Source organism: Microcaecilia unicolor, chromosome 3, assembly GCF_901765095.1.
Source record: "Microcaecilia unicolor chromosome 3, aMicUni1.1, whole genome shotgun sequence".
In the NCBI taxonomy this organism is placed as follows: Eukaryota; Metazoa; Chordata; class Amphibia; order Gymnophiona; family Siphonopidae; genus Microcaecilia; species Microcaecilia unicolor.
Window position 1 is genome coordinate 115,826,950 of NC_044033.1, and position 16,300 is coordinate 115,843,249.

At 42.9% G+C, this 16,300-nt stretch overlaps 1 protein-coding gene across 1 annotated transcript in view; it reads right to left on the reverse strand.

Moving 5' to 3' along the window:
- The window catches only part of TMX4 (thioredoxin related transmembrane protein 4), a 110,532-nt gene extending 98,149 nt beyond the window's left edge, over window positions 1-12,383 (reverse strand). Inside the window, exon 1 of the mRNA XM_030196315.1 lies at window positions 12,170-12,383. Within this exon, the coding sequence (XP_030052175.1) occupies window positions 12,170-12,351 (182 nt within the window). The 5' untranslated portion in view covers window positions 12,352-12,383. The remainder of the gene's footprint in view (window positions 1-12,169) is intronic.
- Between the last annotated feature and the right edge of the window lie 3,917 nt (window positions 12,384-16,300).

Here is a 16,300-nt window from a genome sequence, read left to right on the forward strand (position 1 = left end):
GTGCAATACTGTTTTCTTCTCATATCGAGTACTGTAATTCATTATATTTAGGGATAACCAGATTAGTTACTGCAAAATACAAAGATTATTTTGTTAAACCTAAGCTTGATGAGTTTCAAGTTTATTAAAGACTTTCTATCCCGCCCAACATAACTAGCCATCTGGGTTGTATACAACCTAAAAGACAAGTATAGAAAGAAAAGAAAGGATAAAAAAAGAAAAAAAGACAACCATGAAAAAAAAGGGTAGCTGGGAAGAACTACAATATGAATGGGAAAGAGGGGCTGGGTGGGTCCGAGGACTGAACTGAGAACCCCTGCTCTTGACAGAGGGCCTTAATCACCCCCCCCCCCCCTCAAAAAAAAAGCCAAAAAATTGCCCCCGTCACATCAATTTAAACACATACCACCTAGGAGATGGGATGCTAGATTTTCTTATTTTTAGAGACAATTCCTGGTGTACTGTTAAAGCACTGTTATAAACAGAGGGGTTGATATTCCACATGGTTTGGGGGAGGGGCAGGAGAGGCTCCTGCTCACTTAAAGCATAAAACATGCTGAGGGAGCCAGCCACTGATATTCAAACACTTAACCTCTGATTAAAGGTTCAGACCATCCCAGCATTCTCCAGATATTCCATGCCAATGCCTTCACAGCATGAGGGACTGACCACACAGAAGGCAGTCCTAAATTTGACAGGTTAGTTATGCAGGTACAGAACCAAATATTGCCTGTCCCACTGGATATTCAGTGCTGGTGCCTGGAAATTGTCAAGCACAGAACATCCAGGTCCAATTTAGAAATCAGTCAACTGACTGACATTGAGCCAATATATGCATGAAGGCTATGCTGAACATTTGTTGCTATACCAGTATCTAGAAAAGAAATAATATATTTACCCTGTTTTTTTTTCATGTTAAAGACAAACTGAAAGCCCTTTTAAATATTAATGTATATGTTAAAATGGGCACCTTGAAATCTCTAAAGCATGTGTTATCTGGTGGCTTCTTCCTGCTCCCTTGAATTTGCATATAATCAGAACCAGGATTGGATCTGGCACTTCTGGGGATTTATGTATCACTGCCCCACCATACTTATTTTGGACATTACTGTGATGGTTCTGGCCAGGGCACCATGTAACAGCCTCTTTCCAGAGCACTGCAATCATGGGACCTGTATCCAGCCACGTATTTGTTATATTTAATTTCTTATATACCGCCTGCAAACCCAAAAGCTATCAAAAGCAGTGTACATTCAGGTACAGAGGTATGTCCCGGTCCCAAAGGGATCAATCTAAGTCTGTACTTGAGGCAATGGAGAGTTAAATGTCTTACTCAAGATCAGAAGGAGCTGCAGTGGAATTTGAACTTGGCCCCCCTGGTTCTCAGCCTGCTGATACAAACATTAGGTTCCTCATCCACAGGCCAAAGGTCCATCAAGCCCAGCATCCTGTTTCCAACAGTAGCCAATTCAGGTTACAAGTACCTGGCAAGATCCCAAAACAGTACAATACATTTTATGCTGCTTATCCTAAGAATAAGCAGTATAAAATAAGCATGATCTCCTTCCTGGATGCTTTCCATGCTGCCTCCAAAGAATCATCTCATCAGCCAACTCAAGCAGTAGAAGACCTGACGTGGGGATCAAATAGGGAACTTTCCATGTGGCACCAAGAAATTAAAATATAATGCATTCTGTGTCTCATTTCTTGGGATTAGTTCAATAAAAAGGTACCATAATTTCCCAAATCCCCACATAAAAAAATTCTGTACATTAGTTCGATTATTCATGATTCAATTTTTCAAAGTCAATCGTTGAAACTTTACAACTGCTTGCATGACTTTTCGTCACTAAGGAAGATACAGAGTTGCCAACTGTTAGTCTGAGAACCAGGCCACATTTTTCCTAAGTTTAAAAACAAACTCTCTACAAATACATAGTAATACTTAGTAACCAATGAACTCATTCAGTCTGACTGCTGTCCCAATGCACTCACATGTGCTGGTCTTCGCATACAATTTGGTGGGTGCCTTATGTTAAAAACAAGTTTTGCATATGACCTATTATGCAAAGACTCAGGCTAACATCAGCACATATATAGCTAATTTAAATCCCATGATAATGAAGACATTAGCTATTAAAGGCAGATTTATAGAAGCATGCAGAAGATCCAAAGGCTGAGTGCAAGGTTTTCAGCCATTGGTCCTTTAACACAAGCTCAAAGGAAGGGTAAACAGTTCGTTGTTCCTTTGCACTCAGCGTTAGCTAAGATTTCATGCCCGTTTGTAACGGGAATTCAGGACCTGAACTGTTTTTTTCTACTAGCTTCCTTGAAGTGAATAGGTGAAAAAATTTAAAAAAACAGCAGGGATAAAGGACTGAGGTGGTGGTGTGCTGGAAAAGAGCAATGTGCTGGACTGATTAGAAATGCCCATGTAAAATAGCATGCCACCACATGCATGGACATACAAATTCCCCTGTGCCAATAAGAGTTGGTATTGCAAAAATTATATCTACAGAATAGCACTCCAGCACATGCAACTCCAGTGGCAGATACAATTCTTTTGAATGCAAGATATAACTGTGCATTCATCTGGTGTGCTTTCCTATGTTAGTAATACGAACTGTGTGCAATTTCCAAGAACACAATTTTAATCTTTAGCACACGCTTCCTAATGCAAGTATGAGTGCACAGCTCTAACTCAAGATTACTGCATTGGCCCCATACTGATAAAGATGTCACCTACCATTAGTACATAAGTATTGCCATACCGGGAAAGACCAAAGGTCCATCAAGCCCAGCATCCTGTTTCCAACAGTGGCCAATCCAGATCACAAATACCTGGCAAGATCCCAAAAAAGTACAAACATTCTATACTGCCTATCCCAGAAATAGTGGATTTTCCCCCAAGTCCATTTAATAACTGTCTATGGACTTTTCCTTTAAGAAGCCGTCCAAACCTTTTTTAAACTCTGCTAAACTAACTGCCTTTACCACATTCTCCGGCAACATATTCCAGAGTTTAATTACTCGTTGAGTGAAGAAAAAGTTTCTCCAATGCATTTTAAATTTACTACATTGGAGCTTCATCGCATGCCCCCTAGTCCTAGTATTTTTGGAAAGCGTAAACAGACGCTTCACATCTACCCGTTCCACTCCAATCATTATTTTATAGACCTCTATCATATCTCCCCTCAGCCGCCTTTTCTCCAAGCTGAAGAGCCCTAGCCACTTTAGCCTTTCCTCATAGGAAAGTCATCCCATCCCCTTTATCATTTTTGTCGCCCGTCTCTGCACCTTTTCTAATTCCACTATATCTTTTTTGTGATGCGGTGACCAGAACTGAACACAATATTCAAGGCGCGGTCGCACCATGGAGTGATACAAAGGCATTATTATAACATCCTCATTTTTGTTTTCCATTCCTTTCCTAATACCTAACATTCTATTTGCTTTCTTGGCCGCAGCAGCACACTGAGCAGAAGGTTTCAATGTATCATCAACGACGATACCTAGATCCCTTTCTTGGTCAGCGACTCCTAACGTGGAACCTTGCATGACATAGCTATAATTTGGGCTCCTCTTTCCCACATGCATCACTTTGCACTTGCTCACATTAAACGTCATCTGCCATTTAAATGCCCAGTCTCCCAGTCTCGTAAGGTCCTCTTGTAATTTGGACAGCATAACCACTAGAATGGGGATGGGCAATCATGATCCTCAAGGGTCACAACCCAGTCGAGTTTTCAAGATTTCCACAATGAATATACATGAGATCTATTTGCATACAATAGAAGCAGTGCATGCTAATCAATCTCATGCATATTCACTGTGGAAATCTTGAAACCCTGACTGGGTTATGGCCCTCGAGGACCATGGTTGCTCACCCCTGCACTAGAAGTCTGAACCTTTTCTGGGTAAAGAGAAATCCATCTTCCTCAAATTTATTCTCTCACCTTGGATAGATAAGCATAGGGGATCTTCTGCATTTCCATCCATGTCAAAATGACAAAGTTTTGCTACCTATCAGCCAATACCAGCTGGTAGCCCAGACACTCCTCCTCCTGTATCCCTCCATAGTAGCACTGCATTTCTGCAACGACTTCTGGAGGAGTAGCCTAGTGGTTAGTGCAATTGACTTTGATCCTGGGGAACTGAGTTCAATTCCCACTGCAGCTCTTTGTGACTCTGGGCAAGGCACTTAACCCTCCATTGCCCCTGGTACAAAATAAGTACCTGAATATATGTAAACCGCTTTGAATGTAGTTGCAAAAACCTCAGAAAGGCGGTATATCAAGTCCCTTTCCCTTTCCTTCTCTGTATTATCCTTGCAGCCTATAAGACAGACACACTTTACCAAAACTAGGAATGTGCATTTGTTAGTACGCACCTTATAACTTGGGGTATGCTAAACTGATTTAATGCATACAGACAAATTAACCATACTAAGGGCCCTGTTTACTAAGCCACACTGTAGGCGGGCAAACCTTTTAGTGCACGCTAATGCTAGAGACACCCACAGGAATATAATGGGTGTCTAACTTTAACATGCGCTAATTTTTAATGCACACTAAAAAAAAATTAGTGCAGCTTAGTAAATACGACCTTAAGTCAATTAGCGTTTTTTTAGGTGCTATAACAAACACTATCAGCCCTCCACCCCATTTAAAAAAATAATAAATCGGGGGGAAAAAGTGAAAACTAATGAAATTTAAAAACATGTCTACACACATCCCTAACCAAAACTTAGTGTTCAAACATTTTAGTATGGCACTTTAATCTCATGCCGATGGGTGGTACTGTCAGCTCTTCACTATTTGCAAGTATCCCACGCCGTCTTTAAAAGTCCAGTACTTCTTTCATCTTCATTCCCCACTCAGAGTAACCCATGCATCCCCCACCTATAAACATATCAACATAAAACTGGAGTCTTGTATCATGACCCCTTGTTTTAAGCCTTTTTCAAAGTGAATGGAAGGTATAGTTGTTGAGCATCATTCATACTTTTCAGGCATTTGGATTCTCTAAGTGGGCGCTGGAGGTTAAAGCTTATGGGATCTGCAAAGGAGCTATCAAAAGCATTACTAAAGTACAGGCTCAGGGGGATTATAGCGCAGGAAAGAGGAACCCAAACCACAGCTACATGCTGCAAAGTTCTGCATTAAGATTTGCCACCCAGGAAAGGATTTAGGTGTCATCATTGATGATAGGTTAAAACCTTCTCCTCAGTGTGCAGCAGCTGCTAAGAAAGCAAACAGAATGTCAAGAATTATTAGGAAAAGAACAGAGAATTAAACTGAGATTGTAATGCCTTTGTATCGCTCCATGGTGCGATCGCACCTCAAATATTGTGTGCAATTCTGGGCACTGCATCTCAAAAAAAAAAAAAAAAAAAGAAAGATATAACAAAATTTGAAAAGCTATAGAGAATGGTGGCAAAAGTGACAGAGGATGGGATGACTTCCCTATGAGGAAAGGCTAAAGCGGCTAGAGATCTTCAGCTTGGAGAAGAGACAGCTGAGGGATATGATAGAGGTCTATAAACTACTGAGTGAAGTGGAACAGGTAAATGTGAATTGCTTGCTTTCTCTTTCCAAATACAGAAGGACTAAGGTGCACGCAATTAAGCTACTTAGTAGTAAAATGTAAAATAAATCTGATAAAATATATTTCTTCACTTCACTCCTCTGGAATTTGTTGTCAGAGAATGTGGTAAAGCAGTTAGCTTAGCAGGGGTTTTTTTTTTAAGTTTGGGTAATTTCCTTAAAGAAAAATCCATAAGCCATTATTAAAATGGACTTGGGAAGATCCACTGCTTATTTCTAGGATAAGCAGCATAAAATCTGTTTTACTCTTTTGGGATCTTACCAGGTACTTGTGACCTGGATTGGCCACTGTTGGAAACAGGATACTGCGCTTGACAGACCTTCAGTCTCTCCCAGTACGGCAATATTTTATGTTATGTACCTAGCTAAACCACCTCCATGTGATTGTTAGGGTTCAGCCTCCAGAATTAGACAAAATACTTAAGGCAAGTTCTCACTGATTACCTGTGCAAACCCATGTTAACCTTTTTTTTCCTAAGTATCTCTTTCAATGTACCCTGGCATCTCCTCCAGTTCTGGTCACCACTGTCTTGACATACTGTCTCATGAAACCCAGAGATCACTGCATGTAATCACCAGGTCTCATTCCTGTTCTATGGCCATCAGTATCTCACCTCCCACTATATACCCATTCCCTTGGATTTCTGAACATCAAATATAAAAATGTATTGTTTTAGAACTGAAACTTAGCTGCAAAGCAGTCATACACACCTTAAGCTTCTTCAGATCACTTCTCATATCGTCTGAATCCATCTTACTGTCAAATGTGAAAGAAAAAAAAAACCCCCAAAAAACCCATTTCCATCCTTAACCCACCACGATATCCCTCACAAATCTACTGAACTGAACCACAACCATCTCCAAGACGAAGTCAACACCTACCTTTCTTCCAAGCAAGCTCCATTTACCATCAAACTTCTGACCCCATCTTCAACCAGTTGCTAATCAAGTCCCAGTCTACTCAGTTTACTAATGGGCTCCCTATTTAGACACACGCAGTTTAGTTCCTTCCTTTGTGGTGGGGGAGCACCAATTCAACATTAGCACCTGCAATTTTGGAAAGGGGGGGAGGGCAGTGTCCCCTAAGCCCACCCCAAACTACACCTATGATCCAAGACTGTGAATTAAGTTCCCCGAGGGCCCCTTTTACTATACTGCATTTAGTCAACATGCGCTAACTGCATGCTGTTTACTAATTTTCATTAGTTTTGGGGCGGGAGGAGCATGTCATGGACGTGGAAGCAATATCTAGCTAGCACATTTGCAACAGCACATGCTAACTGAATAATGCAGACTTAGGGGTCCTTTTCCTAAGGTGCAGTAGGCCTACTATGCATTATTTATTTATTTGTATCCCACATTTTCCCACCTCTTTGCAGGCTCAATGTGGCTTACATTATGTAGTAATGGCGATCGCCATTACCGGAATGAAAAATACAGAGTATTATGCATTTAAAGTACAGAAAATATAAGTTAGCCACGAATAGATATTCAATTCGTTAAAACATTCAATAATGTCAATGAGATTAAACAAATAAGAAGAGTTCAATGTTAGCTTGTTCTTGTAAAGTTGTGAAGTCAGTTCATTTAAGAAGGGTCCAAATGATAAGTCTCTTTGAACAGGTTAGTCTTCAATAATTTACGGAAGGCTGCCAGATCGTGTGTTGTTTTTATGGCACATGGTAATGCATTCCATAGTTGCGTGCAGATGTAGGAAAAGTTAGATGTATATAAGGCACTACCACGGGATGCGCCGAGGCATCCAGAAGTAGTTTTCAGATTAGAGCGTGCTGATCCCGCACTGGAAAATATTTTCTCTTTTCCAGCACAGGAGGCGTGCCTATGGGCGGAGAATAGGAACGCCCTGCACTAATCAGATAGCGTGGGCACATTACCGCCTCCTAAATAGGTGGCCGTAAGGGCTCCTGTGTTAATGGCCACATGCTTATGGGAAAATGAGCACGTGGCCATTAAAACGAAAAACAGAAAAGCGGTCATTTTAGTGGCACGCTAAAGATAGCTGCAGCCTGTGAGAAACCCACACACTTAAAAGCTGCACAGGCCACCTTTTAGAGCACCTGAGTAAAAAGACCCCTTTAGTGCCTTCTGAATAGGAGACCGCAAGTGCTCGTGTGTTAATATTTTTGCAGGTCTTGTGCGCTCATGGAAACATTAGCACAGGCCCTGCAAAAATAAGGAAAAAAAAATGCTATTTTGAGGGTCAGATTAGAAATGGGCTCAGTGCATGGGAAAGTTCTGCATTAAACATGCATATGGTTACTAAAACTGCAGTGATTTGTGAACTACATGTAGCTATCAATATACTATACGAGGAAGCAAAGTACTACGGAGAAGAATGTTCATCTGTGGTCAAGTTAGATTTCACTTCACGACTCACATTATTCACCAGCTAAAAAAAAACCTCCAATATTTGTGTTTCTTTACTCTCCTCTAAATTATTATGTTTCAAATTTACTTTGGGGGGGGGGGGAGTTTCCATAAAAAAAGTATAGCATATAGTACTTTGTACTTTATGGAAAACAAAACAAACAGCAAATTGAAACAAATTAGAGGATAGTAAAGAAACGCAAATATTGGAGGTTTTTTAGCCAATGAAGAATGGAGGTTCTGCGGTCATGAGGAGGGTAGTTAGTGGGGTCCCGCAGGGGTCTGTGCTGGGTCCGTTGCTTTTTAATGTATTTATAAATGACCTAGAGATGGGAATAACTAGTGAGGTAATTAAATTCGCCGATGACACAAAATTATTCAGGGTCGTCAAGTCGCAGGAGGAATGTGAACGATTACAGGAGGACCTTGCGAGACTGGGAGAATGGGCGTGCAAGTGGCAGATGAAGTTCAATGTTGACAAGTGCAAAGTGATGCATGTGGGTAAGAGGAACCCGAATTATAGCTACGTCTTGCAAGGTTCCGCGTTAGGAGTTACGGATCAAGAAAGGGATCTGGGTGTCGTCGTCGATGATACGCTGAAACCTTCTGCTCAGTGTGCTGCTGCGGCTAGGAAAGCGAATAGAATGTTGGGTGTTATTAAGAAGGGTATGGAGTCCAGGTGTGCGGATGTTATAATGCCGTTGTATCGCTCCATGGTGCGACCGCACCTGGAGTATTGTGTTCAGTACTGGTCTCCGTATCTCAAAAAAGATATAGTAGAATTGGAAAAGGTACAGCGAAGGGCGACGAAAATGATAGTGGGGATGGGACGACTTTCCTATGAAGAGAGGCTGAGAAGGCTAGGGCTTTTCAGCTTGGAGAAGAGACGGCTGAGGGGAGATATGATAGAAGTGTATAAAATAATGAGTGGAATGGATCGGGTGGATGTGAAGCGACTGTTCACGCTATCCAAAAATACTAGGACTAGAGGGCATGAGTTGAAGCTACAGTGTGGTAAATTTAAAACGAATCGGAGAAAATTTTTCTTCACCCAACGTGTAATTAGACTCTGGAATTCATTGCCGGAGAACGTGGTACGGGCGGTTAGCTTGACGGAGTTTAAAAAGGGGTTAGATAGATTCCTAAAGGACAAGTCCATAGACCGCTATTAAATGGACTGGAAAAATTCCTCATTTTTAGGTATAACTTGTCTGGAATGTTTTTACGTTTGGGGAGCGTGCCAGGTGCCCTTGACCTGGATTGGCCACTGTCGGTGACAGGATGCTGGGCTAGATGGACCTTTGGTCTTTCCCAGTATGGCACTACTTATGTACTTATGTACTTATGAAGTGAAATCAAACTTTGACCAAAGACTTTTTTCCTCCGTAGTACTTTGCTCCTTCTTATAGTATATTGATGACAGCTGCATGATGCAAGATGTAGTTCACTCATCACCACAGTTTCAGTAACCATATGCATGTTAAAAAGCAGTCTTCACTAATTAGTGGTTAAAGTTCTTCATTTCTAGAAAGTTCTGCATTAAAACACGCTAAAGTCCATTTCTTAACACTTTTTAGTAAAAGGGCCCCTTACAACTTTGCAAAAATCCACAGGCACAACATCTAGCACCTGTCCTAACCAAATTTCAGTAAAAAAAAAAAAAAAGTTATACCTATATTGCAAATTACAACCAACATGATGATTTCAGTCTGATAAATGCATGCTGCCACAGGTCCTGCAACCTACTGGAGTCAAGGTACATCTCTTATCTTTTCCGCTTCCATTAATTTTCCCAACCCCCAAGTCAGAATAACTGCTCTGTAGTTTGCAGCTAGGCTAGTCATAAATGCAAACAAATATAAGAAACTCTGGTATGTATTCAGACTACAAAAGGGTTCTTTTTTGTTCCATTCAGATGTTTCCGCAAGCAGGGGCAGACCTCCTAACCAGAGTACGAACTGCCTAGGACCCTGATGGCGAACCTATGACACGCGTGTCAGCACTGACACGCGTAGCCATTTTCGATGACACGTGGCGCCGCCGCAGTGTGGTCTGCCCTCCCTCCTCGCTCCCGGAAACTAACCTTAAAGCATCCTTTCACGTCGCAGCAAGCAGCAGCAGGGCAGGCCACTCCTTCCTTCCGTGTCCCGCCCTCGCCTGACGTAACGTCCGCGAGGGCGGAGCACAGAAGGAAGGAGGAGAGGTCTGCCCTGCTGCTGTTTGCTGCGACGTGAAAGGAGGCTTTAAGGTTAGTTCCGGGCCAGGTAGCGGGTGGAGGGGGGGCCCGGCGACCTCGGGTGGGCAGCGATATCGGGTAGGGGGGCCCGGGGGCGGTCCTAGTAGCAGTGATTTTTCTCGAAGTGACACACCACCCGAGTTATGCTTGGTTTTTTGGCGAATTTTGACACACCAAGCTCAAAAGGTTGCCCATCACTGGCCTAGGAGAACAAGCGCCCTACTACAGAATGGTGAAACTTCTATGTGGCCTAACTGTTATTTTGTGACAGCCAGCAGATATTAAAGGCCTTCTGCAACACACAATTTCAGAGGGGGGCATCCCACGTATTAAATCCACTTCTTCCCCCTCAACCCACCACCAGTGAGTGTGCTCCCTTATGGAATCCTGTGGCAGACACAGTGCCACTTGGAGATTGTGTCTGGAGGGGGGGAGGGGGATACCTTTCTTCAGCTCTGTTACCACATCGGATGCTTTTTCTAGAGTATCATCTGCTCCCAGTGAGCTGATGTCATGTTGATTAAGTATCATTATTACTTCTGTGTCACACCAGTCTCATCCTATCAGAACCCAAGTAGAGACCCCATAAACTATAACCAAGGAAAGGGGATTTTGGATTTACTTCTGGCTTTTTCAGTAGTAGTTCAAGGTGAGTTACAATCAGTAACTACAGGTATCACTCCACCCCTAGAAGACCATCTAACGAGTCAATATTCAAAGCAATTTAACTCACCAGAAGAGGCTCATGGCCAGTCAAATTGCCTGTATGGGGATTATCCACTGATAAGTGTGCTATCCGCTGATATTCCGCAGCACTTAACTGAATATTAGCACTAAACTCTAAACTAAAAAAAAAACAGCTATTTTGAGGGCAATCCGGGGGCAGTGGCCACATTTTGGCAACTAAGTGCCAACATTCAGCACTTAACCACCCAAATTAAATGACCAAATATGGCCGCATAAAATTCAGTCCTATCTTTATCCTGTTTCACTTAGGCGGTTAAGTGCTGAATGTTGCACTTAACCGCATAAGAAATAGCCACCGCATATATCCGGATAGTCAATGTGATGCCTGGCATAAAATATCTGGGCATAATGCCAGAAGCAAACAAAAAAACACAAACTTTCTGCTACTGGCTGAATATTTATTCCTAAGAGCCTCTTTTACTATGGCATGCTATCGTTTCTTTGTGCACGCTAATAATTAGGGAGTGATAAATGTTAGAGACGCTCATATGGTTGTCTCTAACGTTTAGCGCGCCCTAAATATTAGTGTGCCTTAGTAAAAGACCCCCCTAAGTTTATACCTAAGGCAATGGAGGGTTAAACGACTTTCCCCAAGATCACAAGAGCATCATTTGGATTTCAACTCTTACTTCTCTGGTTAATTCCACTCCAGAAAACCTTCTCAAATCACTCCAATTTTTCAGACGGCAATCAGAGCTAGGAAGTAAATTAACAAGCGTGACCGCTTTTACCATTCAAAACGTGTAGGTTCAACGGTCTGCCTGCATGGAATAGGAAATGAATCAGCAGTGCACCTCCCTTATCAGTGCTTTGTGAGCGAATAGGCATCACAACCTCCCCTCATCTCTGCACTTTCTGGGCCAGAACCTGCCGCATCCTATCACTCTGCAGACAGCAAAACGAAAAAGGAAGCCAACCAACCCCTATGCTTAATATTACAAGCTTCTACTGCCAAGAAGAATGCATGTGCATGCACCTTCTGCTGTTTCAAGCCCATTTGACAGTCTGCAGCTCTTTTGTTTGGTGTTGGTGGATTTTTCCCCGCCCTGTCTCTTGGAAAAAATGCAGCGGCTGAACGGTTACACGGGCTCTGAAAATGGAAAGTCCCCTTACTCTTGCACCAAATTTCTGCCCAGCTCGTCCCTTTTCAGCCGTCAGGGGAGGGGAATTAAGGTGGATAGCCGCTACTCACAATTTCACCATCCACTCTCCCTGCAGCACACTGGTCCAGTTGGAGGCGGTGACGGCTCGCACCCCGCAGCCCTCTGCCTGTACCGCCCCGACCCCCAGCAGCAGCAGGAGGAGCAGCGTTAACACAACAATTCGCGAGGCGGAAACGGCCTCGCGCTCTGCCCGTTCTCCGCCACCCGCCATGTTGCGCTATAGCTGCAGTGAAGTCTCAGGAAGTGAAGCGGCCGTGAGGATTGGGCGCGCTCTCGTCGCTTTTTTAAGGTCGTCTGGGAAAGTTGAAGGAGGGCTGGAACAAGGGCTGCTTTACCGCGCGTGTGGTCGGGGTCGGTTACAGAGACGTTTCGGATAGGAGACTGGGAAGGCTCGATTTAAAATTATACTGAGAGTTTTGTGTTTTAGGATGGGAAAAAAATGATCAGGCACAGGGGTTAGGTTAACTCACTGCTCTGCAGTTTGTTTTTTTAAACTACTACGGATATCTTTAAATTTCCTGCAGATAAAATCAACCAATCGAATGCCTACGAGTAGATTTAGGAGCCGTTTTACTAAAGCTTAGTACACGTTAAATGCTAAGAGAAGTTCATTGGTATAAAAAGGGCTTCTTAGCATAAGTGTGCGCTAAGCTTTAGTAAAAAGGTCACAATAGAGGCTGATCTGATGTACTGAAGCCCCTCCCCCATTCTGAGTCTATTCTTAGTACATAACAAATAGGTCTCTTGGCTAGTATATAAACAGAATTTGAAAGGTTGCCAACTGTAATGAGGTATTGCCCAGAAATCTGCAGGTCCATAGCCATTAATGGCACCTTTGATAGTGAGTGCATTTAGAGAAAGGAAGTGGGCATTGCAATAGAAAAAAATTGTTTGTAGGGAAGAAACTGTGAAAATGAAAGAATAGCTTTGGACAAATAGGATAAAAATCACTCTTAGAACAGAATTAGTAAGCGTGCTGCTGGATTTCTGGTGTCAAAAGCTCATATACCACACCTTTGGACAAGTGTTATATTGGGCTATGAAAGTATCATCCTTGCAAAGCTTACAGTTTTCTCTATGACCTACGCTCGTCCTCCTGATTATCCACACCTAGCGCCCTGTTTAAGCAGCACTAAGGGCGCGTTAACATTTTTAGCACACACTAAATGCTATGTCGCTTATAGGAACATGGGCAAATAGCATGGCTTAGTAAACAGGGCCCCTTGTTAGCTTCTCAGGCTAGCCACAAACCCAAACTTGAGAATAGGAATGGGTGAGGACTGTGCTTGCTACCACATTTACATATAGTTGGATATTAGTGTCCATTTTTTAATACTTTATAAAATTAATTCTGAGGTTTCACATGTGTCTGGTTAGTTTACACCAGGGGTTCCCAAAACTGTTCTGAGGGAACCCCGACCCCACCCAGTCAGGTTTTCAAGATATCCACAATGAATATGTATGAGATCAATTTGCATTCCAAGTAGACAGTATGTGCAAATTGATCTCATGAATATTACATAAGAACATAAGAATAGCCATATTGGGTCAGACCAATGGTCCATCTAGCCCAGTATCCTGCTTCCAACAGTGGCCAATCTAGGTCACAAGTACCTGACAAAAACCCAAATAGTAGCAACATTCCATGTACCAATCCCAGGGCAAGCAGTGGCTTCCCCCATGTCTATCTCAACATAAGACTATGGACTTTTCCTCCAGGAACTTCTCTGAATCTTTTTTTAAACCCAGATACACTAACCACTGTTCCAGAGCTTAACTATTTTTTGAGTGAAAAAAAATTTCCTCCTAATTGTTTTTAAAGTATTTTAGTGTAATTTCATTGAGTGTCCCCTGGTCTAAGACCACTCAAGATTTTGTAGACCTCAATCATATGGGTCATTCCATGCCAAGTGGTCTAAACCTTCACACCATCATGTCTCCAATTTTGTTCAGATTTTATCTGTTGCGCGAGTCAGGTGTTAAATGAAGTTTCCCAAAATTTGAGGTCTCTAACTGCAATAGTTGCAGATCTAGACCCCCTTTTATGAAAGGTTGTCACTCCATGAGCGCGCAACATTTACCAAAATGCCAGTTTTGGGGTCTAATAAAATCCAAACACATTTATAAGAATGGCTAAAAAATTCAAATACGTGGAGGGGCATAATCGAACGCGAACGCCCATCTCCATGGGCATCTATTTCCGAGTACGGGTACGTGAAGGGGTGGGACAGACCGTATTTTAAAAAAAAATAGGCATCCATCTTTCGTTTCGAAAATACGGTTTGTACGGACCCAAATGCCATGGATTTAGTTGTTTGTAAGCTGGGCATTTGTTTTTTTTTTAGCGATAATGGAAAATAAAAACGCCCAGCTCAGAAACGTCCTAATCCAAGCCATTTGGTCATGGGAGGGGCTAGGATTCGTAGTACACTTGCCCCCCTGACATGCCAGGACACCAACTGGACACCCTAGAGGTCAGTGCGGTGAACTTCAGAAAGCGCTCCCACATGCATAGCTCCCTTACCACGGGTGCTGAGCCCCCAACCCCTCTCCCCCAAAACCCACTACCCACAAATGTACAGCACTGCCATAGCTCTTAGGGGTGAATGAGGCACCTACATGTGGGTACAGTGGGTTTTGGAGGCCTCCCATTTACCAGCACAAGTGTTACAGATAGGGGGGGGCCTGGGTCCGCCTGCCTGAAGTGCACTGCGGTACCCACTAAAAGTGCTCCAGGGACCTGCATACACGCAGGCCTCTAGGACTTGTTGCTGCTGTAGAACCTTGGCACACCAGTTGACACCTGAAGACTAATCTCTTTGAAAAAGTCCTTTATTTGAATAAGCACGTTTACTCACAGTTAACTGCAAATCAGAGGTTGTGCCCCACTGGCAAAGAGTCTCCCTGGTACTGAGATTAGCAGTAGGTCAGAGCTGGCAGAATGCTGTACAATGCCCTCTTTCAGCATCATTCAAGGGAAGAACTAAGTTCTGTAATGTGGCTAACACATGAAAGGGATCTAAAACTGTGTTACAAAAATGGCCACTACCTCATGGACTAACGGAAACAAAACAGGGCACACTCTGACCCAGTAAGCAGGGGGAAAAGTACCATGGGAGTAGAGCCTACCAACTACCAACATCGTGAGCATTTAACACAAGCTACTGGAATCACGGAGCCCAATACCCTACACCCACCACAATGCATTGTTGATGTGACTCTGCAGTGCACATAACAGAAAAGGTGTCACTCTCACCCGAGATCCACATCAGAACCAGGGAAAGACTGTCACAGGATAGAACACATTCTGCTGTCATGGAGGTGGGTACGGCATTTGAGGCTGGCATAGAGGTTGGAAAAAAAAGTTTTTAAAGTGTTTTTTTTTTGGTGGGAGGGGGTTAGTGACCACTGGGGGAGTCAGGGGAGGTGATCCCCGATTCCCTCCGGTGGTCATCTGGTCAGTTGGGGCACTTTTTTGGGACTTGGACCTGAAAAAAAGGGTCCAAATAAAGCGGATCAAATTCTCGTCCAAAATGCCCTATGAGGTCTGACATGTAGGCCGGAGCTTCTCCATGTATAATTTTATGGACCATGGTGCATACTTTGAAGGCAATTTGTTCCTTTAGTGGAAGCCAGTGTGGTTTCTCTCTTAGCGGTTTGGCGCTTTCGTATTTTGCTTTCCCGAATATGTCTGGCTGCCGTATTTTGGGCTGTCTGAAGCTTCTTAATGACTTGTTCTTTACAACCCGCATATATTGCGTTTCAGTAGTCTAGGTGGCTTAACACCATTGACTGTACTAGGCTGTGGAATGCGTCTCTTGGGAAGTAGGGTTTGATTCTTTTAAGTTTCCACATGGCGTAGAACATTTTCTTTGTTGTATTTTTCGCATAGTCTTCTTGTGTAAGGTTTCGATCAATCGTTACTCCCAGGATTTTCAAGCTATCGGAGACAATAAGAGTGTTGTCTGGGGGTGTATATAGTGCTGTTGTTGTTGAGTTGTATTGTGAGGATAGGATGAGATACTGTGTCTTTTCTGCGTTTAGTTTCAGTTGAAATGCATCTGCCCATGAATTCGTTATTTGGAGGCTATGTTGGATTTCTTTTGCAATTTCTGTTAGGTCATGCTTGAACGGGATGTATATCGTGACATCATCTGCAT